This window comes from Gambusia affinis, linkage group LG17 (assembly GCF_019740435.1).
Source record: "Gambusia affinis linkage group LG17, SWU_Gaff_1.0, whole genome shotgun sequence".
Lineage (NCBI taxonomy): Eukaryota > Metazoa > Chordata > Actinopteri > Cyprinodontiformes > Poeciliidae > Gambusia > Gambusia affinis.
Window position 1 is genome coordinate 9,201,677 of NC_057884.1, and position 27,305 is coordinate 9,228,981.

At 38.0% G+C, this 27,305-nt stretch overlaps 1 protein-coding gene across 2 annotated transcripts; it reads left to right on the forward strand.

Moving 5' to 3' along the window:
* Window positions 1-3,466: 3,466 nt before the first annotated feature.
* On the forward strand, window positions 3,467-24,306 carry ntrk2b (neurotrophic tyrosine kinase, receptor, type 2b). Of its 2 annotated transcripts, none has more exons than XM_044144039.1 (18): window positions 3,467-4,256; window positions 8,499-8,573; window positions 8,648-8,719; window positions 8,810-8,878; window positions 8,976-9,127; window positions 9,251-9,387; window positions 11,355-11,487; window positions 11,928-12,230; window positions 12,463-12,477; window positions 13,289-13,291; window positions 13,408-13,457; window positions 14,205-14,304; window positions 15,833-16,021; window positions 16,840-16,970; window positions 17,064-17,236; window positions 18,272-18,512; window positions 19,359-19,517; window positions 20,606-24,306. In XM_044144039.1, exons 1-18 carry the CDS (start codon window positions 4,057-4,059, stop codon window positions 20,789-20,791), a joined length of 2,388 nt encoding a protein of 795 aa, XP_043999974.1. In that variant the 5' UTR covers window positions 3,467-4,056; the 3' UTR covers window positions 20,792-24,306. The 2 variants fall into 2 exon arrangements, with proteins under 2 accessions (XP_043999974.1, XP_043999975.1); XM_044144040.1 differs by having other exon boundaries at window positions 13,429-13,457.
* Window positions 24,307-27,305: the final 2,999 nt, after the last annotated feature.

Consider the following 27,305-nt stretch of genomic DNA (forward strand, 5'->3'; position numbering starts at 1 on the left):
TTACATTTTATGTATTTACCATGGCAATGGGATATTTTGACTTAAGGTGAACAGACAGTGAGAATTTGATTCCAATCTGCCTAATGCACATACAAAGGTGTTACTGCTAGTACATGAATCAACATCAGCTTTGTGGCATAAAACAAATAAAATGATTTGCTCTAAAAGATGACAAATGTAACATACTTGATAGTTTAGATTGGGTATTAGTGAAATCGCAGCTCCATGTGAGATTTAGGACAAGTGTGCCACCAGCTGGCTTAGAGATGAGCTCAGAGATGGTCACAGGAGGCGTTGCAGGAGTGGCAATAAGCAAAGGTTTCTTTAGCTTAGAAAGGGCAAGGCATGGAAGGAATCAATACTATGGTCTGATGTATTTGGTACAAAGTATGCTTTTATGTATTCTTAAATTTACTAAACTATTATGGAATGCTTGGTAGATTTAAAAGAAATAAGCCAATCCATTGCTTTTATATTAAATATTTTTATCTATTTAATTACATGCTAAGTACTATGATAGGATTTAATTTGTTTATTTTTTGCTTTCTAGCAATATAAGTTTGATAATATGATGAGATCTGAGGTCATAACTTCAACCCAGTGCTCCTCTTACTGGAAATCCTGAGTTCCAATGAGGTCAGATTTGGACCTCATTCTTGCAGTGTTGTATTCTCCACATTCCTCTCAGATATTGCAATATACATCTCTCTTTCTTTCTCTTTCTCTCTGCCTCTCTTTCTGTCCATCCTATATGCTGGGGTTGCCATGGAGACAGATATAAATCAGTTCTTGATGTTTTTCATAAAAAAAAGGGAGAGAAAAGCCAGTGTACATATTTTCATCTGCAACCATAGCGACACTTGATATTGTCAGTGCTATTTGTTAAAAAGCAAGTCACCATAGCGACACTAACCATCCAGACTGTGTCATGGATCATCTCTCCCAGCTGCCTCCTGATCGTGTACGGGAAATTTATGAATCTGCAAAACAGTTTAATTTGGTCACTTTGAAATATATGATCACCTAGATAGTTTGCTGCTCAGTGATAAGCGTAATTAATTTTATTATGGTGAATGTGACAGATACTGTAAATGTCGTAGGATGGATTCTGTTGTGTAGGTTGATCTCAGTATATTAGAATATCATCAAAAAGTTCATTTCTTTATGATTCAAATCAAAAAAGTGCCTCTTGTGCATCATATAAGTCCATTTCTTAAAGATTGATATATTTCACACTTTTATTATTATTATTTTTGATGATAGTGGCTTAGAGATAATAAACACTAGTTTAGTTCACAAGGAAAATAAAATTTTGGACATGACAGTTGTGTAGCAGAAACCCTCAAGGAGAATAGATCCCAAAAGGTCATTGTTGAAGACATACCTGTACATCCACCAAGGATTGGCTGAGAATTATAATGAAAAGCCCTAAGCTGAGAGATAAGTCCAGATCTGGATTTCAATTAGATGTTTAGGAGAGAGTAAAAGCAGCCTATACATGCAAGAAGACCTCTCCAACATTTCACAGCTGATAATCAGGGATGGGGCAAAATTTTGTTAGACTAAAGTGCCAAGCTGGTAGTCTAGCAAATGCACTGTTTTATACAACTGATTTAAGTGTGAAGCAGGATTAAGGTTTGTGTTTACCTATGGTTAAGTTTCTTTCTTTTCCTGAAATGGTCTCTTGCTAAAAACAACTTCATAATGAGGTGTCCTATTGCACTTTTCAGTATTGAGCAACATTAATGTGTATATTTTTTACACAATATTCAAATTTTTGGACAAACTGTAGAAGAGTTTGTTACTAGCGGTATAGCATAACTTGGCCAAAACAAGTCCTTGAAGTACACTCCAATATATACACGTTTCTACCATCCCTTAAGAGTGTGACATTGCCTTTGTTCTTTGTAACATAGATTCAACAATGTGCCTGGAAAACATACTCAAAAGATTTTGGTTCATTTTGATATGATAGCATTATGCAGATGAAACATGTTTGTCAGCTAAACATTCATGAAGTAATTCTCCCATTAAACCACATCCCCAATGTTCCCTACAAGACTGAGATCTATATAAAATATAGATAAATAAAGTGAACTCAGCACCATACTTACTATTTATGCTGTGTAGCAAAGTGTGTTATGATTCTGGAGGTATAGTCAGCAGATGACTGGTCATAAAGCTATTGACATAACAATATTTAGTAAGACTGTGGTGTTTAAGCGATCTTCAGATTGGAGAAAGGCACCAAAGTGTTCCAAGAAAATCCCTCACACCATTGAACCTCTACTGCCTTATACGAGAGATCCATACCTTATGTCTTAATCGATGTTGTATATACCAAATTCTGAATACTGCAGCTGGAATCAAGACTCACCAGAAAATGTTTATGCAAATTCTTCTTATTTTTTGTCCAAATTTGGTAATTCTGTCCATATAGGAGTGGCACTTGGTGTGGCCTTCTGCAGATTTAGCTAAAGTGCTGCAGGGTTTGACGTGCTGTGCATGAAATGGTGTTCCACATATCTTGGTAACGAGTGTCAAACATTTCCTGTTAACCTAAGAAATGGCTGATCAACAAGTTCTAAAATACTCAGACCAGCACGTCAAACACCAACAAACATAACACCTTCAAAGTTGCTTAAATCTTCTTTTCTCCTCATTTTGATGCTCAATTTGAACTGAATTAACACCTCTTGGTGCCTAAATGCGTTGTTCCTCCTATGTATCTAAAAAAGCAAGTGTTTCACGCTTTAAATTAGATTATTGGAATAACGGAACATTTCAATTTAATTCTGATTCACTGAGATGCAGCTATGCTCCTCTTAATGTACTTAGCAGGTCAAGTTTCTGAGATCTTAAACCACTTTTTTTTGTTTGTTTTTTTTTGGCTTCTTTATTTCTAACAAGAAGTGCAAAAAGTGAGAAGCTGCACTAAAGCTGGTGCTTAGACAGTGAGGAACAAAGTAGCAGACGTTCATCTGTGCTCTGTTCAGTGATTGGTGTGAGGCCTATTTGAAGTTTGGAGACATAGTATAGGTAATTATTTTTCATAGATGCACCCCGACTTGTGCGTCACCCGCACGTCACACCAGGCCTAATGGGCAGCCGTACAACAGCGTTGTTATGGAAAAGGCTCAGCTTTCATTAATCGCATTGCTTCAGAGTAACCACAACACTAGAGTTTGTATATGTGTCGTTGTTGACGGGTGGGCCCTTTGACCCACAGCTGGCCACTGAGTGTTCCTAGCAGCCTGTATAATAAAGCTGCTACAGTTCGTGTTGAATTTCTGAACGCAATTTTAAAAAATGTATTATTATTATTATCATTATTATTATTATTATTATTATTATTGTTATCATTATTCAAATTACGCTTCTCTAATAAGATTCTTTCGCCGGCATCTAACTCAGACATAAAATCACCATCGCAACCACCTCCCCACACCCTCCCCGCCCCCCATATGAGATGGCTCGGAGCTGCGCCCGTCCTCGGTGATGATCGATAGACGGATACAGGTAGCCTTCCTCCCTTACACACGCAGCATCACCACGCATCCCTTTACTCCGCTGTGCAGCTTTCCTCCCCATCAGCGCATATACGCACACGGGGCTCCTGCCTATTGATCTCTGAACATCTGGAGCAGCTCATATTTGTTTTACAAGGCAGTCAGTGGCCGCAAAAGGAGGAGTGAGACAGCAACAGCGGCGGCGGCAGCAGCAGCAATAGCAGCAGCAGGACGGAGCACTTGCCACCTTTCTTCACGGCATCGATATGCAGTAGCGTGATACCAGCTCTGCGGAGACGGAGAAGGCCAGTCCATGGCATCTTGATATTAAAACCGTGGGCTCTGCGCATTCCCAACCGACAGCACAGTCTTGTTTTTTTTTTTTTCTTTTCTCTTTTTTTTTCCTCCCCTACCTCTCACTCTGCAGAATCGGAAGGATTAACTTGGCCAAGATAAAAGGCGGCAAGTGAAGAAACGCTAATAATTCAGCTTGACCAGATTCCGTTCTGTCGTAGGGGATTCGTGGGATATATTCACTGGCCCCGCGATGGACTCCAGCGCGGGGAAATATGGCATGGCTCGATTTGGATTGTTTGTGCTTTTGATGGGGCTGTGGAGATCCGGCGATGCTTATTGCCCCGAATCTTGCACTTGCAGCATCTCACGGATTGTTTGTAACGACCCCGAACCGGGGATCGAGGATTTCCCTGTCCTTACGTTAGATGACATGGAAAACATCACCGAGATGTAAGTGTGTGCATATAAACGATCTTATTAACTTACGAAGCAGGTAGCTCAAACCCACAGTATAGGTGGCAGTGACACCAAACATCAAGTGTGCATAGTATTAATAATGACAAGTGCATATACCATTAATACCATTAAAACCCTGGCGGCTATCATAAGAAAGATGTATGAAAAATGAGTTATATATATATAGATATATACCTATTTGTATGCGCGTTCATATTAGTATGTAGAGTGCAGGAGATAGTGGTCGCGCGTGCGTGTACGTGTGCGTAAAGGCGGTGCGAGTGCGCGTCATGCTTATTTTGGATTAGTGTGTTTTCCTCCAGAGGTAAAGAGCGCTGGATTGAACGCTCAGGCCCAGCAGCGGAGCCTCCAGGGTCTTCACTCTGCCTCTTTTTTAGAAAAAATATATATATATATTATTTTTTTATTTTTTTTTTTTTGGGGGGGGGGGGGGAGTGGGCGTGGGGGAGATATCCTCAATATTTCAAAATGCCCACACTGTTGACAGATTACACATGAGATCATATCAGTTGTGTACAGCTGGCAATAGGCTGCCGAGAGTTGTGCGCCCTTATCTGCGTCAGTGTGTAGGCCTGTGAGTGTGCCTGTTACAACGCTGCAGAAGTCCACACAGCCTACAGCTGTACAGCTGCACAGAGTAGTGGAGACTGGGTTTAGTTTTTCTGAGGCAGACGCGCTGGAGCCATCATGGATGTTATTGAACTGGCGCCTTTTGTGGGGAAATGATTTCTTCATTTATGTATAGCCTACATCCGGGGGCGAAAAAACGGTGGAAGCAGCCAACAATTTGCAAAATTTCTACACTTGCGAAAGCAGGCAAATCAATTTTTAAACTTAACATATATTGCGTTAGTTAATCGTTTAAGCTACTTTATTATTTAGGCTGCATTGTAATGGATACCGTTTATTAACTTACAAACGAAATCTCATCCCTATACTGTGGCTGAGATGTTCAAGGCCGGCCAAAACTTATACAGGGCCATAGGCAGAATTTGACTTGGAGGCCCTCTTCCTCTGACTCTCACTGTAGACAACCAATATCTAATCTCAAATGTGGACCAATCCAGACCTCGGTTTACTTAACAAAATTGAGTTGTGGATTCAACCAAAATACTGGGTGAGGTTTCCTGTCAAATCAGTTCTGGTAAACAGTATCCAATGGTAAGGCTAAGAACAAATTGAAAAGAAAAACTTTCTCTACTCAAATGATATTTGGGGTCAAACTAATTTGTATCGTTTTAGAAAACATCTGGGCTGACAATTGTCAGATTAAAATAAAATAAAGTCATGAATCCCATAATGTGCAATAAGACTTTCTGACAAACAGTTTGTGCATAAAATTCATACTCAACATGCTTCTAAAACTGCTGAGTTGAATAACGGATTTGTACTTTAAGTTTATCTTTGCAATAAAGGTTAAATGTTAGCAACATTTCCAAAAATAGTGTTCTCTCAAATGAACTTATGAGGAATGGTACTTTGAAATGATACCAACACCATGTCTAGTTTAGAAATGAACATGGGGTGCTGTGGTACCGCAGGGGCAAAGCACAATCCACGTGTCGAGGCATTGGTCCTCGTGCCGGTGGTTGTGGGTTCGAGTACCGGCCTGGCAACGTTTGCTGCATGTCTTCCCCTTCTCTCATGGCCCTCTTTCCTTTTGGGTAAAGGCCACTAGAGCCAACAAAAAAACCTTAAAAAGAAATGAACATGGGTATCATTTTTACAGGTTGACATCCTGGTGTAATTCTGTTGTTCTATTAACACTGAATGCAGTGAAATGTGAAACTAAAATCATAAAGGTTTTTAGTTAAAAGAAAATATTTTAGATACTTGTGTTAAGCTTTCTTCAAATGATCTTTAATACATTATGTCAGATTTTTATAGTCAGAATAAATATCAGTGACTTGATTAATAGTCATTTTATGTATCCCAAACAATAAATGTTATTCAAAGAATCAAGTAGTATTCTTCTTACTTTATTTTTGAAATTAAACATCATTAAATTATGAACTGAGGTAAAAATGGCATCCAATTATTCACAGAAATATGACCTCAACTCATTCCAATTAAGAATGGGTTTATAGGTCAAATTAATTGATTGTTGGATTATTACTTGGTACTTATTTGGTCATTTTTGAACAATTCTAGGCATCTTCAGGTATATCAAACACAGTTTTGTTGAGCCAAAATTTCTCCCCCAAAATCCTTGTCTTTGACCATCATAGTAATAACAGAAATAATATTAAGAAAGCAAATGATATGTTTCCAATATGAGTGTGTTTCCTGACTGGTTTCAATAGAAATGATTGAAATTTCAACTTGCAATAGTAAATGAAAAGTCACTCTTACGGGAATGGCAATGCAAGAAGTGAAAACACCAACAAAGTCACAGGAGAAAAAAAATGCAGTCGCAGAATTACTACTACTACCATGTCTATTGAAAGTTGGTTGAAGACTACAGCCTTACACTGCATGTGACTAAGAATTTTGTAGACATGTAGATAAACTTGATTGTCAAAATTAATACCTATTATATAACATAAAATAATTGCCCATCTGTATTGACTTTACAGTAATTTCTTTGATCAAAGTGTTATTGTTGAAGAAAACTAGGACTAGCTCGTGCTAACTACTCAGTAGGTGGAAGGGTAATGTCACCTAAAGTGAAGAATCTCGCTCTCTAGAGTGAATTAAACTGAAATTGACATAAACATTATTATGCTGCATCGTTTTACCATCCCAACATTTCTCATTTTTGTATACTATGAAAGAAGTTAATCTAAGTCAAATCAGGTCAACATTTTCACTTCTTTCTTCTTCCCTTTGGTGACTTTTCTACACTTACAAATTAGGTCACAATATTTGGTAAAAACTATTCAACATCCCTTCCAAGTTTCCAACAGCATAATCATTTGTATTAAAAAGATTAAAAAAACAACATTTTATAGGGTATGCTATTTAGACATAGTTCAAAACAAACCACTGTCATTCAAATACAAATATTTAAGCAACAAATACCCCTTTGGGAAATTAGTTAGATTTCAAAATAGCAAAGCCTACGCTACTTTTTTCTGTTTTATTTTTTCCCCCCTCAAATTGCATCCCTCTGCTTTATTTATTTAAGGATAATTTAATTTTTAAACAACTTCCTGACCTGCATGGTGGTGCAGTTGGGAGCACTGTTGCCTTGCAGGAAAAAGGTGGGCTGTAATCCTGACCTGTGGTCTTTCTGGATGGAGTTTGCATGTTCTCCCGTACATGAGCAGATTTTCTTTTGTGGGTAGGTTAATTTGTCTCTCCAAATTTCACTTAGGCCTGAGAGTGTTTGCATGCAGGGATATTTCTCCTGTGTCGCCATGTCTCTGTTCCTATGTGATGTACTGAAAATCTGTACCTCTCACCCAATGAACGCTGAACACATAGGCACCAGTCCCAACAAAGACCCCACAAGTTAAACAGGTATAGAAAACTGGATGGATGTCAGCTGCAAATCCAGAAGAAGATCATTTATAGTAATTTCTTTCTTCAAAACTTAAATAAAGGATGTCAGGAGTGATGTTAAGAAAATACCATGGATTTTTGAATTTGTATACTGCAAAAGCCAAGTTCTATCCATCTATAGCTGCTCATCCTTACAGGGTTTTGGGTGAGTTGGTGCTTATCTCCAGTAGTTGTAGATGGTACTCCCTGGACAGGTTGGCAGTTTATCATAGGACAACAGACACACAGGATAAACAGCCATTCACACAAGGACTCATATACCTCAGGACAATTTTAGAGAAATCAATTAACATCCATGTTTCTTGGACAGTAGGAGAAAGCTAGAGTATCCAGAGTGAACAGATGCATGCGTGGTGGGGAGAGAAAGGGGGCATGCAAACTATATTTAGAAAAACCCTAGACCTGAATTTGAACCCACAACCTCCTTGTAGCAAGGAAAGTGTTACCAGCTGCTCCACTGTGCAGCCCTGAGATCAGAGTTCTTGAATTACATGTAAAAAAACCCTAATCATACATGTTATAAGAAAAAGAAAACAGTATGCTTGAGACAAAATATCCACATTTTGAGAGCAAAATTTTGCCATTCTCTAAAATGAAACATAAATCAACTTTATCTGCCTCAATACTTGACGTAGCAAGTATAATATGATCATTTTACATAAAAACGTGCATTGTAACAAGTCTAACATCTGGTTTCATTTCTTTCCACAGACACATTGCCAATCAAAACAGATTGATTAACATAAGTGACAGCAGTTTGAGGCACTACATAAACCTCAGAAATCTGTAAGTATCCTACTGGTTTGTGCTTGGTTAAATATTAAGCTAATTTAAACTAAATAAACTGTAACTTCCAACAGAACGGTGACAAGGACAAGATTAACATATATATCCAAGGATGCATTTTATAACAACACAAGACTTCAATATGTGTAAGCAGCGCCTTACAGTAAAGTTATTTTATCACACCTGTTCCCCCTGCTGACTTTTTACAGTTTTTGTTGCTATTTTTTCTCTCTCAGAAATCTCAGAGATAACAACCTCTCCATGCTGTCATGGAGAACATTTCAGAACTTCAACAGTACATTTCCGTAAGTTGACACGTGTGCGTCAAACTGTCAGTAGTCCAACATCCCTTTTTTTCTCCCTAAAATCTTTCTTGCGTTTGTTTGTTTGCGTCATGTTAAGGCTTCTTCTATCTGGAAACCCTCTGGATTGTGTTTGTGAAAACTTGTGGATCAAGCTAAGACTCCAAGAAGACATAGACGGTCCAGAGCTGACATGTACTGATGAAAGGGGAGAGACAAGGGACTTTGCCACACTCACTCCTCCAGACTGTGGTAATGTAAAGCATTGCTGGTTTCCGTAGGTTGATTATGTTTGCTCTGTGAAGACATAAAGGAGGAGTTTAAAACTAGAGACAATATTCACGTATATTGCCACATTTTGTATGTTACTTGCAGTGGTTCCCAAAGTAGAGTTGAGCCCCAAAAATGTGACTGTAAGGGAGGGGCGTGATGTCAAAGTTGTGTGCAGTGCCTCAGGCTCCCCTGTTCCTGACATCCTGTGGACCCTTGATATGCTCTCCACCCACTATGAGGTGAGATGGTTTCCCTTCAAGTCTCTTTTAAATGTTGGAATAAGCTAAGTCCAAATGACTGTAGTCTATCAAACAGCACAACAGTCCACACACTCAAATATAAGATCAAATGGTCTGGGGGAAGCAGCCAGAGTTCTTGAAGAAAATTTGTTCTTGCAAGTTTTTGAGAGAAAGCAAAAAGTTATCTATTGAAAAAACAGCAAATAATACAAATTGGAGAGTGGTAGAAGAAGAAAGTGAGGAAAAGTCATCAGTTTGTCCTCTAGTAGCCTAAGCCTGCAGTAGCATAACTACAAACATCCTAATCTACACTCTAAAAAAAGAATATTTAATTTACAATAAAATATTGGCAGCTGTGGTTCCCAGAACTTCACAATATAAATACGGTAAGATCCATACTTATACGGTAAAATTCTATGGTGGCCAGAATTTTATGGCAAAATACTGGCAACCACAGCTGCCAGTATCTTACCGTAATTTAGAGTAACATTTTTTCTTCTTTTTTTGCACAGTGTAGTCTAACTGTCAGTTTTATGAAAAAGGAAAATTTTCAACCTCGTTTTAAAAGTAGACAGGATGTCCGCCTCATGGACTAAAACTGGGAGCTGGTTCCACAGGAGTGGCGCCGGAAAACTAAAAGATCTACCTCCTATTCTACTTCTTGAATTTCTCGTAATCAGCAGTAAAATTGGAATCTGACAGCAAAGTGCTCTTTTGGGAATACATGGAACGATCAAATCTCTGATGCATGACAGAGTTTGATTATTTAAGGTTTTATAAGCGAGAAGGAGAATCTTAAATTATATCCTGAATTTAACAGGCAGCCAATGAAGAGAATCTAAAATAGGAGAATTGTGATATCTCTTTTTAATTTTAATCAGAACTCTTGCTGTAGGGACATGATCTGTGTAGTGACGAATCATTGCTCTTGGTCTGGCAATCCAGTGGACGAGTTTGTGTTTAGCAGTTGTGAGGACAACTACCGTATTTTCCGGACAATAGAGTGCACCTCACTATAAGCCGCACCCACAAAGTTTTTTTTTTTTAAAAACTAGAAACGTACAAATATAAGCTGCACTGGGCTATAAGCCGCTGGTATGTCCGCCGCTCTCAAATTTCCACAAGGACGCAGCAGAGGGCTGAATACATCTGCTATTAAGGACGCAGCCCCCCCGTCTCCAATGCCAAACCATGAGAGGCCAAGCTTACATGCAGTGGTTATTGATCTGTACTGTCAGATCGATAGCCCTCAACTGGGCGCACTGGGCTTTAAGCCGTATGGTTCAAAACGTGGGGAAAAAGTAGTGAAAAATACGGTAAATAACTGGTCTCCACAAATCCTGGCCTCTGCCCAAATCAACGCCTTTGAGAAGAATTGGAGTGGAGACTGTAAACCTGGAACACCAGTCCAACATCAGCGTCTATCCTCACAGATGCTCTTGTTGAATTATGATTCCCATACTCCTACAACTAGAAGAACACATTCTCAGTTGAGTTGTAGCTGTTAGCTGAAAAGAGTGGTTTAACATGACATTAACTATGATTTGGGATTGGGATGTACATGAAAGCAGACAGATGAATACTTTATCATTGTAGAGCAGAAGCGTAGCGATACACTTCTGACAAATATTACTTCCCCGCAGAAAACGGTGTTACAGCACAGAAATAAAACCAGGCTACATGAAAACTGAATCCAGTTGAACCGCAAATAAGCATAAGAAGACACTAACTTGTTAATTTTTTTCAGAATAAAATTAGATGTAAATTGTAAGTAACTGTAATTTATTTATATTATTTAGGAGCTGGAATGAGTCGCTGTTACTTTTATATTGTAATTAAATTACATACTACCGTTACACATTCTATGAGCGATATAAGTTGTTGTTTTTTGTTTATATAAATATCACACCAGTCTCTTAGGTCCATACACAGAATCTGTAATTGATCTGATAATCTTGTCTTTTCAGATTGACCCTTTGGAAACAAAAAGCACCCTCATCTTGTCAGGCCTGTCTCCTGACGATAACGGCAGGGTGATCGTATGCAGCGCCGAGAACATAGTGGGTCAGATTGAAGCCACGCTTCAGCTCAATATTCTCTGTAAGGACTTTAAATATGGCCTACATCTCTAGAAATCCTATTTTATTTACATTTAATTTGATCTAATTTCCTCCGTGTGATGAGCATTTAAACACTTTCCCCTAAATCGTGTTTTTTTGTGTGGAAGCCAAAGGCTTCTCGGTTTGTTGTCTTTAGTGTCTCCTGGAAAATCTTAGTGACTTTCCATGTTTCCTGTCCATAACTCTTCTTCCTGTAAAGCTGTTAAGCCTCACCGCGTGCCTTCACTTCCTCTTCCATGTTTTTCTGTCTTCAGAGGTGGAATGCATACTTTTTCATTAGGTTTATGCTCCTCTCCTAGTTATTTTTCCATCCTGCACCTCTCCTCTCCACAATTAAGGTTTTCACTTCACCTTTGCTCTTACTGTTTATCTCCTGTTGCCCCAGTAACAGCTTTTCTTCTCCTGTTGCCTCCATCTTAGTTCCCCCTAGAATCGAGCAGCTGTTGGCTCCAGAACAGGCCCACCAGTGGTGCATCCCATTCACTGTGACGGGGAACCCCAAACCCAAGTTGTTGTGGTATCATAAGAAAGTGCTTCTCCAGGAGCAAGACTTCATCCGCACCATGATCCACGAGTCCACTGAGAACGAGGACCACGGCTGCCTGCAGCTCGCCAATCCCACTCACATCCACAACGGCGAATACAAGCTTGTGGCAAGGAACGAGTACGGTCGGGATGAAAAGACAGTCACCGCCCAGTTCCTTGATCCGCCAAACATTACAGGTCAGTTTGCCTCCTGTTTCCAAATAAAGTTATTTTAAGAGCATGGTTTTAGGCGTGATAGATTCAACTACATTCAAATTGCAGAAGCGCAACTGTTTCAGTTGTACATCTTTTATTGTATGGCTATGTTAATTGTGATTAAGTTCTGTTACTGAGTGGGGTTGTATATGTAACAAACCCAACATGTTATTATTGTAACACATTTCTTTGTTTTTCATTGTTTTATGTACAGGAAACCTGGATTATGGTAAGAAATACTTACATTTTATGACTCGAGTGCCCTGAAAAAGTATTTGCCCCCTCACGAATTTCTTGATTTGGTGACCTTCCTAAAATAATAGCCTAAGTCATTTTTGGCAAAAAAAAAAAAAAAAAAGAAAGAAAATTTCCTCCTCTTTTTCGCTAAAAGGTGAATTAGGCAAAAAATATTACTTTTGGCGAAAAGTGTTTTTTCAGGAAGGTGATTAATTACAATTAAATTTAAATAATGAGATAGAACAGAAAGATGAGATATTATCATCTGTATTTTCTATTAGATACCGTATTGTTAGATATCTTACAATAGAATTTCAGTTTTAGATCAGCATTTTTGATTCAACAGTAAAAAAAATTTAATAAAATAAAAACAAACTTTTGAAAAGTTTTATTTATGGGAGACCTCTGATGACCAACACAAAGGCCCACCTCATATGAGTCCACCAATAATCCTAAGACTTTTGGAAAACTATTCTGGGGATAAAAATGTAATGTTTTTTGAAAGACATAAGACCCATTGTATCAGGCCAACATTATAACATTTAAGGTGATTGACATTTTTGACCCAGAACATGATAGTGTCATAGTCTGGGACTTCTTTGCCACTTTAGTGTATGTATATCTTTCCATATCTTTGTATAATATAAGAGGATTACTTTGAGGATCTTAAACATTTAAGTCTGCCGAAAAAACTAACAAACAAGAAAGCTGCTTTTTTTCTCTGTACTCTTATACAGGTAAAAATGTTTACTGATTTTCATCTTTTTTTCTCCTTTTCCCCTGCATCTGCAACTTCTGCTCAGAGGGTAAGTTCTTTAATTTTTTCCGGACTCTATATGTAGTTTCACACAATATAATATTGCACGGATTATTGCACGGAATGGCAAAATATTTCCAAATATGAATACCTCTTATTTGACAGGTCACATATATACTTTTCCAGATACACCGCCTCTGGACGACAGTGTTGCAGTAAGTGATCCTAAATATTGCTAGCCAAGTAAAGCTTTTTGCAAACCTTTTGACTTAAATAAATATTTGCAGTTTATTTGATTGTGGTTTCAATAACATACATACAGTGCATAGCTTCAAAAACATCAAAAAGGACATTTTAAACCAATATATTGTCCAGTAAACTGAATTAGGTGTCTTACATCGGCCTTCAGCTAAACAATGATCCAGTACATATTGCTTCATTAGCACAGAAATTGCACGGAAAGGAGATGGCTTTAGAAATCTGCCACCTATTATCAATGCCAAGACCTAAATTGCATGTTAAGGTAAAAAGAAAAATATATAAACTCTTACTCAGGTCTATGGACTACCATAGACGTTGTGGAACTGGTGGTTTGTAATCCATGTCTCTGCAGTCTCCTAACTCTAGTCAAGACCTATAAACTATTATTTTGCCAAAAAAGGGGAGTTATACAAACCTTAAAACTTAGCTGTACTAATAATTGTGCCACAAGTGACTTTGCTAAAGTCAATTGTTTCTATTTTGTTAGACATTTAGTACATATGCTCAAATCAGATGTTCTATTATTTTTCTTCTTTTTTTTCAGTGTAAAATTAGACTGCTGCAATAGATAAAAAAAACCCCAACAAAAACAAAAAAAATAAAAATATGATTACCAGAGATCTCACTAACCTTATTTTGATTTCTGCAGTTTAGTTTTGATTTCTTACTGGGATCACATTCTCTCCTTTATTTATTTCTAGGTATATGTCGTTGTGGGAATTGCCGGTGTTGCCCTGACTGGCTGCGTCCTCATGGTCATCATTTTGAAATATGGAAGAAACTCAAACTTTGGTATTAAAGGTAAAATAAATATATTTTTTTTTTTTTTTTTTTTTTTTTGCATAAATAAGGAGACTTAAGCTTATACCCATATTTCTCCAGAGAAGATAAAAGAAACAAAACCTTCTTAAACTATTGTCAGATCAGAATATTCATATAATTTTTTTTATTGGGGCTTTTATGTGAAATTCCAACACAATATAGATCAGAGCTGTGAGCTGGAAGAAAAAAATAAAAATTTAAATGTACAGATAAAAATCTGAACTTGATGGAATCGTTTCTAGAACAAACATTTGCAGAAGTTAAAGCTGCAAATCTTTTGGGGTATGTCTCTCCCTGTTTTGCATATTTTGAAACTTGTCGATTCTTTGCAAAACAGCTCCAGCTAAAAGGAGCCATATTTAGAAAGTTGTGACCCCCTGGGCTGGAGCCTGTTTTAGACTCCCAACCACAAAATATTTCTTTTACTCTTGCAAATTACAGTACATTGATATGTAGGGCAACGCGTCAGCTGGTAAGAATTGATGCATGGTTGGTTTAAAATCTTGCATTAGATGGCTTCATGTTGTTCCAAAATATATGAATGAGAACTTAAAATACTTAAGTATTTATATTAACAAAAACAAAACAATGTTGATTTCAATGAGTTTTGCACAGAGTATAATGTTTGTAAAGCATGCATTGATCTAAAAAAAAGCTGCAAAATCTTTAGGACCGTCCTCTGACTTGGGGCTGTGGCCACTGTAAGCCCTTCTTAAAGTTTGGCCCAGCAGCTAATTGAGTTTACACAGAATTGTACAGAGAATCATATCACAAAAGTGATATAATTAATAATGTGTGATACCTTTACAAATTAGGCAATGTAAGAAAATATGTGGTTGGATTGGATTTTATTTTAATTAGGACCAACAAAGTAAAGGTGGTTCATGCAAATGCAAACTACCCTTTCCAGACCTCCATATGCAAAGCAAAATTAATTGAAAAACCATGCATAATATTTTGCTTACTTCACAATTATGAGCTGCTTCCTTTTGCTTTCACATGAAATGCTACAAAAATTAAGGAGGTGTAAAATTAGTACACCACAATTCATGCTTGTAATGTGACCAAATGTTCTGTCACCTTTAGACCAAACAGAGTAAACAGGGCTATTTTACGTTTTAGGGTAAGCGTTGTCTACAAATGTTATTTTCAAAATGCCTACTACCATTGCTAGTAATTGAAAAAGTCTGTAACGTATACAAATACTGATATCGCTATTTCCGGTATAAAATCATATATTATTAACGTCCTCTGTTAGTCCAGCATTTCTCCCACAATATTCAGAAACCTGATACTAGGGTATGATACATACCATCACACCAATGCACCCTTCAAAATCCGTCCACCCTGTTAACCACTCTTCTCCTCTTTCAATTTTCTCTTACTCCTTCTTCCTAATGACCAACCTCCTACACTTCACCTTCTTGTCTGCCCATCTCTCCTTCTCCTGTTTCCTGACCGCCACCACCTCCACCTCCTTTTTCTTCTCCTCTCCGTGGGTCCCTAGGCTCCTCCTCGGTAATCAGCAATGACGATGACTCTGCCAGCCCTCTTCATCACGTCTCCAATGGCAACAACACCCCGTCGTCCTCAGAGATGGGTCCAGATGCAGTGATCATTGGGATGACAAAGATTCCTGTCATTGAGAACCCGCAGTACTTCCGCAACTCCGGCAGCATGCTGAAAGCTGACACGTGTGAGTTACCGCCGCTCTTGATGAACGCCGGGTAACCTGGGTTTTTTTTCCTGATAAATCCATGCAGGGATCATTGCTATAGGCGCCATATTTATCAGCAGACTCCTACTGCGCCTCAGCAGTGATTTCCTTCTTCAGGAGCTAACTGGAAAGCTCATACAAGATATTCAGAAACACAAACTTTTTTTTTTGTTTTATTGGAAATCTACAGATGTGAAGTGTCTTAGTTCTTTGCTGGTACAAAATATTAAACTTTTTCTAAATACCAACCTTCTTTTTTAACTTAGCTTGTTAGGAATCAGTCGACAATGAAAAAAGTGCTCAATAGTATAAAATAGAACTGACAATAGTAATATTAGTACTAATTTCTACATTCATAATAACAATGTCAAAAAATAAGAACAGAGGGAAAACACACACACATATACCAATGTCATATCAAATTACTAATAATTAACACTTGGCACAGAGCAGACTGAGTGGTCCATATATAGTCCATATATATATAGTATAATTGTATGATAATCCTGAGAAAAAATACCAGAGAAAATACCAAAGTTTCTCAATACTTACACAAATAATTTTTAATACAAAATATCAAACATTATATGCTTATTTTAATTGAAAAACAATCATTACAGTTAAATATTTTACATTTGGAATTTTTTATTTTTTTTTTAATGGTGCATATGTATGAAAAGCAACAAAAGCATATCTACAATTGATCAAATTTCAGTATACTGTAAAGTTGAAACCTTTTTCTCAACATTCCTACTACAAACGATCTTGTGAGTGATTTGACTTGTTCTGTATTAAAGTTGTGCAGCACATCAAGAGGCACAATATTGTGCTGAAGCGGGAGCTGGGAGAAGGAGCCTTCGGGAAAGTCTTTCTTGCCGAGTGCTATAACCTGGTGCCAGACCATGAGAAGATCCATGTGGCCGTCAAGGTACTGATCAGGAAGCTCCTTCTTCAAAAACACCGGGGAACAGTTTCCATTGGATGTTCGCTCCTGTTGATCCCTCCTCTTTCTGTCTCTCAGACTCTGAAGGAGGCCACTGAAAGCGGTCGCGCAGACTTCTACAGAGAGGCGGAGCTTCTCACCAACCTGCAACACGAGCACATCGTCACCTTCTACGGAGTGTGTGTGGAGAGCGACCCGCTCATCATGGTTTTTGAGTACATGAAGCACGGAGACCTGAACAAGTTCCTTAGGTGAGATCATCTTCAAATGAAATGACAGACTCATTTTGGAAAAGTAGTTTAATTTTGCCTATTGGGCATTAACACCTCCTTCAACTATAGCAAGGATAAAGGCTCTATATAACTATATGTTAGTTCCAAAGCACATCTGTGTTGATAAAATATCTTGACTGGAGAAGAAGACCATTTAAGTTTTACATATTCTTTTGGCAAAAGAAAGAAACTAGTGTGTATTTACAGTAAACCACAATAAATCACTGTTCAAAGGTGAACTTAATAATGAATTAAGCACGCATCAGTTCGAAAGCTTAAAACTAGCACAATAAGATCAAGTTAATGTGCTGACATCTAAATAGTTTCCTTCCATTTGAGACTCATAAAAACATTAAAAGATCTCAGTAACATAACAGGCGTCATGAATTGATTTTGAACTCAACTAAAGTCATAAAGAAAGCCGTCTGCTAAGGACGTTTTCAAAAGAATGAACTGTGGCCAAACGGTCAGACTCTGAGTGGTGTGGTCACTGCACAGTTATGGTAAGACTATCTGTATCGACCACACATTTCCATTTCATACATTGTCAGTGGTGGGTTATGTGGGCATCTTAATGGATGCATTCAGCAGCCTGCCTGGTTTCATATCATCACTATAAAGTTGCTTAACCATAAACTTCCTCTCTTCTAGGAAGAGAAGAAGAAGCCACAACCCGCCACAGTCTGTCATCAGTATATATTTTTAATTGTTGAACTTAAATTTACTACTTACACTAACCAAAGGATTTTGAATGTGCTGAAACCTCAGACATGTAGCTTAAATTTTCTAGTGCTGTTCTATCTGTTGTCAGGAGTTGCAGTAGGAACGCTCCTGTTTGGTTTGCTTTGGCTTTGCTGGTGTTACAAGTTTCTTTTCAAATTGTCAAAAATTAGAATCAAAACTGAGACTTTGGAGACAATAAGTAATCATGAAAAAAAAAAGAAATCAGAAATGACAAAAAGCTACGTTTTTTTTTCTCTCGTTTGTGAAATATGCAATGGTTTTTGGGTGCAGGTCCCACGGTCCTGATGCAGTTCTCATGGCAGACGGTCAGCACAGTATCTTGGTGGAGCTCACCCAGTCTCAGATGCTGCACATTGCCCAACAGATTGCTGCTGGCATGGTCTACCTGGCCTCCCAACATTTTGTCCACAGAGACTTGGCAACACGAAACTGCCTGGTAGGGGAAAACCTGCTGGTCAAGATAGGAGACTTTGGCATGTCGAGAGATGTTTACAGCACAGACTACTATAGGGTGAGTAACCGAGAGCTGTTTGCTCTTCTTCTTCCTATGTGACCCTTCATTGCTCATTATTGCACATCCTTGCAATCTTCAAATGGTTCTTATAAACATAGCTAAATACAGAAACATGAGCTACAAATAGTGATTGCTTTCTCCAGCTTTAGTGAGACAGGTGTGTATTTGTAGAAATAGCAATTTCAACATATTTTATCTGTATGCAACTTTCATAATCTACAAAAATTTTAAGTTTCTCTTGTAATAAGAATCAACAACGCAAAAGAACCCTGGAAGGGTTTTCATTTTCTTTCAGCAATGAATTAAATTATTCTCTCACTCAAGATTGACAACATCATATTAAACCACAAAGGAGCAAACCGTGTAATTATCCAGGTATGAACATGAGAGAACTGCATCCAGTTATGGACATAATCATAAGACTGATAAGAGTCAAATAAAAGACATTTAGAAGGAGCAAATAGATTCATTTAATTCCATCTCCGTTTTGTCTCGCATCTTAAGTTGAATCCCACAGCGCCCTCTGCTGGAGTCAGAAATGCAAGGAAAAAATATGTAATCCTAATTAGGGCCTTTCACCTGCCACTGATATCCAATGATGTTATTCAAAATGAGTTGAGTAAGGGATCGACCAGCACAAAGTCAAGCGCTGTTACTCTCAGTTCTCTTTACAAATGTGAATATTATAGCATACATTTTCAAAGTCCTTTTGCTCGTGTGTTGCTTATTGGTTACAGTAAAGTTCCAGTCCCCGCCTGTCAGATAAGTAAGCAAGTAGAGACGGTGAAAGCAGCAACTGAAACCCTTTTATTCTCGCTAATGGAGGCTGCTGCATCTCCCCAGGTGGGCGGTCACACGATGCTGCCGATCCGCTGGATGCCCCCAGAGAGCATCATGTATCGGAGGTTCACCACAGAGAGTGACGTGTGGAGTCTAGGTGTGGTGCTGTGGGAGATCTTCACCTACGGCAAGCAGCCCTGGTACCAACTCTCCAACAATGAGGTCAGTCACACGAGGTTTAAAGCTGCTAAAACTTCTCAAGCTGTAATTAATTGTAAGACTTTAGTGAAGGCATCATGGGAACTGTAGTATTTACTGTTGTTGAAGGTTGACTAATGTTAGAAACTGAAGATGTTAATGTTTATGTTTTCTATTCTAATAAGGCGATTTGCGGTTTAATATAGTATTAGATGGAGCTTTAGGTGGAATTGCTCAGCATGATTGTTGTCAAACTCCTTGACTTAGATGCATTTTAGGCGAGGGAAGCTCTAAAAGAAACTCGGCGCCTGCAAATGTAAGCCGACAGACCTCAGGCCTTTACTTCTTTTTTGTGTAGATTTTTCTTTCTGATCTATCAGAATGTGTCTCTAAATGTTACCTTGCAAAAACAGGAGGATGTTTTTGTACACATCAGCAGGAACATAAGTTGCATAGTTATGGGTTGTGAAGACCTTTGGAATAAATAGAAAGTCACTAAAAGAGAACACTGGCATTAGGTTTTGAATGTATTAACATTCTGAACTAAGCCTCAGCTCACTCTACACTGCTTGTAAGGACACTGCTGTCTTTCCTGGTGACTTTGCAATGCACAGTCCTAGCCCCCTAAATCCTCATTCTAACCCTCAAAAAAGTACCTTTTCCCCTTTTCAACTTTTTAAATTTATTGAGTTACGTAGGAGGGAGAATTTATTGCCAAGCACAATAAATTCCAATAAATTTAAAGCCTCTCAAAATAAACTTTTAGTTTTATTATTTTCTCCACTCAATATAAACATACATACAAATAAACTCGAAATAGGACAAATGTGTGAAGCTTTGTGATACAAACAGCAGTTCTTCATGTGGCTGGTGTCCTAAAGAACAAGTAGTATTTGTATTTGTATGGCTATGATTGCTGTGCTATGCTGTCAGCAAAAAAAAGCAAAAAAAGCAATAAATACCACAAAATATCATGATACAACTTTAAGTCCACATTGCTCAGCCCTACACCTGGTTGTTTGGATTCTTACGTCAATTATTTTTCTTTTAATTTACTCCATTTTATGAATGTGTTTATCTGTCACTGCATAAAGTCCCACTGTCTCCCGCAGGTGATTGAGTGCATCACGCAAGGCCGAGTCTTGCAGCGGCCCCGTACGTGTCCTAAGGAGGTATACGACCTGATGCTGGGCTGCTGGCAGAGGGAGCCCTACATGAGGCTCAACATCAAGGAAATCCACAGCATGCTCCAGAGCTTGGCCAAGGCCTCCCCCGTCTACCTGGATATACTGGGCTGATCCACCAGCGCTTTTGTATGCAGTTTGTGTGCATGTGTGCTTCGTACGCGGACGGGTTTTTGGGTGCTGGGGAGGCAGAGAGGACGTTGGAAGTGAAGGTAGCGTGACTACGTCTGTGTACAGAATCTGGTTGTAAATGTGACTGTAAAATGCAAACTGTCCGCGTCCTCATCCCACAAAGAGAAGCCTTAACGTTTAGGTTTTGCCTTTGTTTTCGTATTAGTTTGCGGAGTCTCCTTGGCTTGTTTCATAGAATGAAGTGAAAATACATACAGGATTATGTGATTTTACTTAAAATAATGGTCTTAAAAGAACGGAACAAAACCAAACCAAAATGAGCAGAGAGGTCATTCTGCGTCATGCGAATCCATCGCCACAATGTTTTTCATACTTACTAAAGGGGGTGGGGGGACCAAAAAGCAAGAAACACTCATTGACTGAGAATATATGGATCTATGTAGATAAAGCTTTTTAAGTCCAGTTGATTTAAATCTGGTATTTAAGTCATGCACATGTAAAAACATTTTACAGACAAGTAAAAAAGAACAACAAGAAAAGATCATTTCAAAATTGTGAAATAAAAGGGAATATATTTTACATCCTGAATTAAAAATGACATATTTTGTGAATATCTGTTCATATTTTACTCAAATTAAAAAAACAATCTATATGTATATAATACATTGGTGGGAAACAGTTGTTCGGGGTTGGTATTGATGAGCAGAGCTATCTGAAGCACAGTGTGTTAACTCGGGAGCACTGGTTGTTTTTGTTTTCCATTTGTCCGTCATTCACCTGCAGTGCCATTGAGTGAAATTGCAAAACCTTCATTTTGTGGCTCATCTCTGAATGATGTTTCAGAGCCAGATTTCGAACCTTCTGGGCTCTTACAGAACGGATTGAGGTGAGGCAATGGGCCCAGAGGGTTTTCTTGGATGCTGCTTAAAGACATTTGAGGTTTTCGGCATTTTCAGCAATTTTAAAGTCTTCTCTTTGCGTCGGCTTGTTTTGATTTTCTTATCTTTAGTTTTATATCCAGTGGAACCAAATATGTTTCTTACCCCTCGATTTTTCTTTTCACATTTTGAACTGCTGCAACCAACTTTAATGCATGCTGTCAATATTTTTATTTGATAAACCGCCGTAAGGTACTGCATAGTGATGAAGTGGAAGGGAAACAAATGTATGTTTTTAAAGTTTTATTTCAAATTAAAGTAAAAAAAAAAAAAAAACAACAAAAACACATCTTCACATGTGTATCTACCCCATTCACTCTAACTTCTGCATCACTATTGAAACCTTACATGTGAAACAATTTATTTCCGGGAAACTGCACACCATCTTCACGGTGAGACGTGGTGGTGGCAGTGTCATGCTGTGGGATTGCTTTTTTTTTTTTTCAAACCTACAAAAGTGAGCTGATGGTTCATCCTAAACAAAGACCCGTATAAAAAAAAACAAGTGTAAATATAAAGCCGGAGCTACTATGACTTAGATCAAAGCCTCTACATAGTTAAAAAAATTATAATAGATATTGACGAATGACAGTTGTCCTGTAAAAACTTTCTTCCACCTGTGTTGTGGATGCTGATGCTCCTCCAGAGCATCCTTTCTGATTTATAGCTGGGTCATATGTTAAAAGCTTAGGAATATGATTTTTTAAACATTTTTTAATCCATATGCTGCTTTTAACCAGCTCGCAGCTTTAACTCTGACCTGTCCAATGTGTTGGTTGGCCTTCACGATTCTGTCTAACAACAGCTGGATTTGTGCTGAAGGTAAATTACGCAACAATCGGGTCTTTTTACGAATTAGTTGAGCGCTGAAGAGAATTGGTTGCATGAGACTTTATATAGAGGCTTCAAGCAAATCTGTGCCACACAGATTTGTAAAAATTTAGATTTGTAAAAATATAAAAATATCACATCTCTTCCACCTTTACAGTTATGCACTACTTTGTGTTGGTCTGTCACATAGAATACTATTATTATTATTATTATTATTATTATTATTATTATTATTATTATTATTTGAAGTCTGTTGTAGGCCCTATGGGTGTGAAATAAAATGCTGCCGAATCACAGCGGAAAGAGTAAATTAGCAGCTGATGGCGCTTAACGTAACGCTAGGGTTCTGTCATCTACACTCAAACTAACCATTACGTGTTTAAAAAAAAAATAATAATTTTAATATGTATATAAGTCAGACAATAAGTTTTGTTTGTCAGGTGCAGTCTGTAGCATTTTTGTAACCCTCCCACGCCGCCACCGCCCCAATATGCACAACCTAATCAGCCACCCTCTAGTCTACCACTGAACGCCCTTTGTCTCGACCCCAGCTGTGACCTTCAGCCTGGCTGAGCTGAAGCAAAGTGTAAACCTGGGGAAAAAAATAAGCATTTATTTTTTTTTCTGTCCATCTCATTTATGTTTTTGGGGTTTTTCTATACACTGTCCTGTATAATAGTCCTGTGTGGGCTGTATCTAGACTGCTGTCCATCCTGTACAGTTCTGATAACTGTCTATATGAATAGTAGGCTACGTTTAATAGTATAATCTGTCCCAAGCAGGTACGTCAGAAACTGTGTGACGCCTATTGAAGACAATGTGTTATGGGCCACTGGCAATACATACTAAATGTAAATAACGATTTTATTTGTGCGCCGTCGTACGATTTCCTCGTGCTCGTTCATAATACCAGTGAGAATACAATCCTCCTCCCTTTTGGTGACGCTTGATCTGCAGAGGACGTTGTTTGAACAATGTGTTTTATTTTTCTCTCTGAAAAAGAAGAAGAAGAATTAAAAAAAAAAAAAAAAAAAAAAAGCGATTTCCTCTTTTCTTCTCCACTGTGATGGGGAGCTCATACAGAGGCTATCTGGGAGGCCGCCTGTCTGCAGGAGGAGCACAGACTCTACACACACCCAGATTTCTCCTCGCCAGCAGGCGTCCCAGTTGATACGTGGCCGACGGAGGCGGGTGGGGGTCTGAAGAGCTCCTTCGGCCCGACCGCCGCCACTCGGACCACCTCTGACTGACTGTAGCCTATTTTGATCCTCTTTCAGATGAATAACTGTGACTTTGCATCATGAATAGTATATTATTTTGAATGTAATCTAGAAGGGTGGGGATCTTTTTTGAATGTAATCTATCTTAGGGGTGGTGTCAATGATTTTTTTTTTGTAAATATATGGTAAAAGAAGAAAAAAAAACAATGAAGATAACAAATTTTACTTATGAATACAGTGAGCGTGTGTTCATGTTTGTTGGTGTGATTGTGTGTGTATTTACACATAAAACTGAATGCATGTGTGAATGCGTGCGTGCGGGTGTGTGTGTGTGTGTGTGTGTGTGTGTGTGTGTGGTGCGCTCCTGGCAGATTTGATCCTGCTTTAATCAGCCAGTTCTATCAATCAATTCAATGCTTTGTGCATCATGTGAGTAGCTTATCCACAATTACTGGAAATGTTTCTTGTGATACTGTGCATTTAATAAAGGTGGTATGTCTTACAATAAGCTCTGTGTCCTTCATCAAGGATTGTTTGAGGAGTGCTACTTAAGTAAAGTTACTTTTAAGACTTTTTAAAAAAATTCTCACATCACTGCCAGCATGTGCGTAGATTCTAAACAAAGTAATGCTCGTAGTGGGCTTCTTATTAAGGAACTCTACCCAGTGACGAGACACATTGGAGCTTTTGCATGCTTTCAAATAAATTTCAAATCACGCACACCCATTTTCTAGTCATTTTCCTACCCACCTAAGCCCCATGTTAATGTTGGTTTGAATGTAATTTCAAATAAGAATATTTTATGGCGGTGTTTTTAGTGTTTTTGTCAAACATTTCCATGAACAGCTCATTTAAATTGGCTGGTTTTCTTGGACTGACCTGGCTTTTGAGTACGGTCCAAAATTTTCCAATGGGAATCAGGGTGAGGCCGTTCCAGATGGTGAGTGTTAGCTTGCTTTGTCATCGGTTTTGAGTTGTGTTCAGTGTCAGACCTTTAGCTTCCTGGCTGTTGATTGGTGGATTTGTCATTATTCCATCCACTTTGTGCAAACTGCCACTTGCAGTGAGGCAAAAAGAAATATGGAGCAAACCTCCAAGCAGGTGCAAAGGCACATTTTGGCTTACTGGTGAGGCTCAGTCATGCACAGGCTTTTAATGGGTGTAGAAAAACTGTTGGTGAAGCATAGCTTAAAGTAAGTCAAGAGAAACTTCTACAGAATTGTTCAAATCACAAAGTTAGCATTAAAATCCAGAAAATTCCTTTTACAAGTCACCTGGTCACAACATGGTTCCCATGAGTCTCTTCTCCTCATTCAGTGCTTTCAAGAGTGAAAAAAATAAAAATAAAAAAATCTAATATTTTTGGGTCAAATCCATTATTCATATATTTATCAAAATATTTTTCACCATTTCTGGTGGTGTTTCACATTACTGACCCTGCAGCTCCACCTAAATCCCGCACACTGATGGACTACAGTCTCCTCTCAAGCTGAAACTCAATCCGTGTTGTTTTTTGGTGCTGGGCTCCTAGGAAGTGCCAGCTGCCCCAAGTTATCATGAAAGTTATCCAGCAGACACCATTTGTTTCTAACAATAACTATAAAGGAGTGACACAGACAGTTGGTTCATAGGCCCTCACGCACAAGGACAAAACAGCCAGTGGATCCTTTAGTTTTATGCAGGCGTCCCTTTGGTTTAAGATTGTTTAGTTTGGGCCAACTCAATTCAGAGGTCCAATTATTTTTTCGTCAATATTTTAAAACTTTTCCGGCTTCAGTTTCTAGATGTATTTTCAGTACTTTTTGAACATCCTTCAGTAAAATTTTAAGATCAGATCATAGGAAGAGAATGTAAACGAAACCAAATTGGGGAAATACAGTACGAGTCATTAGAGATTGATGTACTTGTCATATTTAAGGAGTTCTGGAATGAATACTAACTTCTTCCCAAAACACGGATGACTTGGAAGGGTACATTTCTGGAGGTAACAAAAACAGTCCTAAGCAGTTAAAAACTGCTTAGTTCTGAAATAAACTAAGATTAATATAGCTATAATATATCCATTGCATCTAATTTACCAAGAATTATATATGCATTTAGGGGAATTTTAAAAAGCTCCCTTGTTGCTGGGTTGATGTGTGACAAGATCATTTAAGACAAACCAAAATCACGGTGACAATTTGTGAAAGAGAAGGGAAAATGTCAAAATGCTTTGATCGTATTTGAAAAAGTTGGTATTTGGACGAGCTAGGACATTTTTGCACTCGACGTTTGCTAACATTTCACATAGAGAAGTAGCCCCAGCATCACCGCTGTCGAAAAGAAGTGCAATGAGTTTTTGCCAGAATCATGCAGGTGCATCTCGGTGCAATATTAGGGAAACGCTTTTTGTAACTCTGCTCATGAATTGACACTTGTGTGGATTCATTAAGCACAGTCATGTGCTTTAAGTGTTTGTTTTGGTGACTGAAGTGTTCATTTAATTTAATTATAGAAATGAAATACAAAATAAAATGTGATTACAAAAAGATTTCAGCAGAGATGTTAATTCCCACTTAAATCCTGGGGAATAATCCTGGCTTGAGTTGTATTGACAGGTGTTGATAACACCAAGAAGGATAGAGAGCAACAAAATGGAATTGCTACAGAGCAGGGCTGTTTTTTGTTGGAGTGCCGAATGCAAGCATGTTAATGGAAAATTGAGTGGAAGGAAAGCCACAGAGAAAAGTGTAAAAACGAAGAGAACTCTGAAGCAGAATTTGTATGTAAATGTCTCGAGACAAGATTTGTTGTGAATTGGCACTTAATAAAGAAAACAACAAACATACGGGTAATCAACATGGGCAACAACCAAAAAAAATATTTTCATTATGCCATTCCTGAACCAGAGATGATGTCAGACTCACCTTACCCCAGGAGAAAATAAAGAAGGGCTGAGCTGTGGTCAAACTTAATGCAAAATTAAGCAAATTTTGCATTTGGTTTCGACGTCAACTCTGGAGGAAGCGGAGACGAAGAATCAAAGATGTTTGAGATCCTGTGTGAAGTTTCCACAATCGGCAAAGATTTGACAAGTCACTTCAGCTGCTGGTGTCGCTCCGCTACGTTTTAACATGTTCAAAATTTTAAAAAATAAAAAATAATTTAAAAAAAGCTATCTACTGATTTCAATCTCTGCGTTTTACATCTCTACACTCATCTTTCTTTTCAGTTACTGAAATAAATGTTTTCAATAATATCCAAGTCTATACAACATATTAACATTTTTAACTATATAAAGCATAAAAGGCACAAGCTATGCTTTACTATATACTATCACAACAAAAAAATAAAAATAAATAAAGATCTTTTGATCTTTGAGCGACAAGCATTTAAAATACATAACTATTTATTTTCAAAATAGTGGTATTTGAAAAGCTAATGAGCCCATCCCTAAGTTCAGGAATTTTACCAAATTACTTTTAACAAAACTAATATGAAAAAAGACAATGTGCAAAAGAACAGAGG

What these genes read in the sequence shown, in the direction of transcription:
- ntrk2b (XM_044144039.1), top strand. Translation starts at nt 4,057, where the DNA reads ATGGACTCCAGCGCGGGGAAATATGGCATGGCTCGATTTGGATTGTTT. An exon ending in AACACAAGACTTCAATATGT is followed by an intron (nt 8,720 to 8,809) that starts GTAAGCAGCGCC and finishes TTTCTCTCTCAG; the next exon opens with AAATCTCAGAGATAACAACC. An exon ending in AGATCCATGTGGCCGTCAAG is followed by an intron (nt 16,971 to 17,063) that starts GTACTGATCAGG and finishes TCTGTCTCTCAG; the next exon opens with ACTCTGAAGGAGGCCACTGA.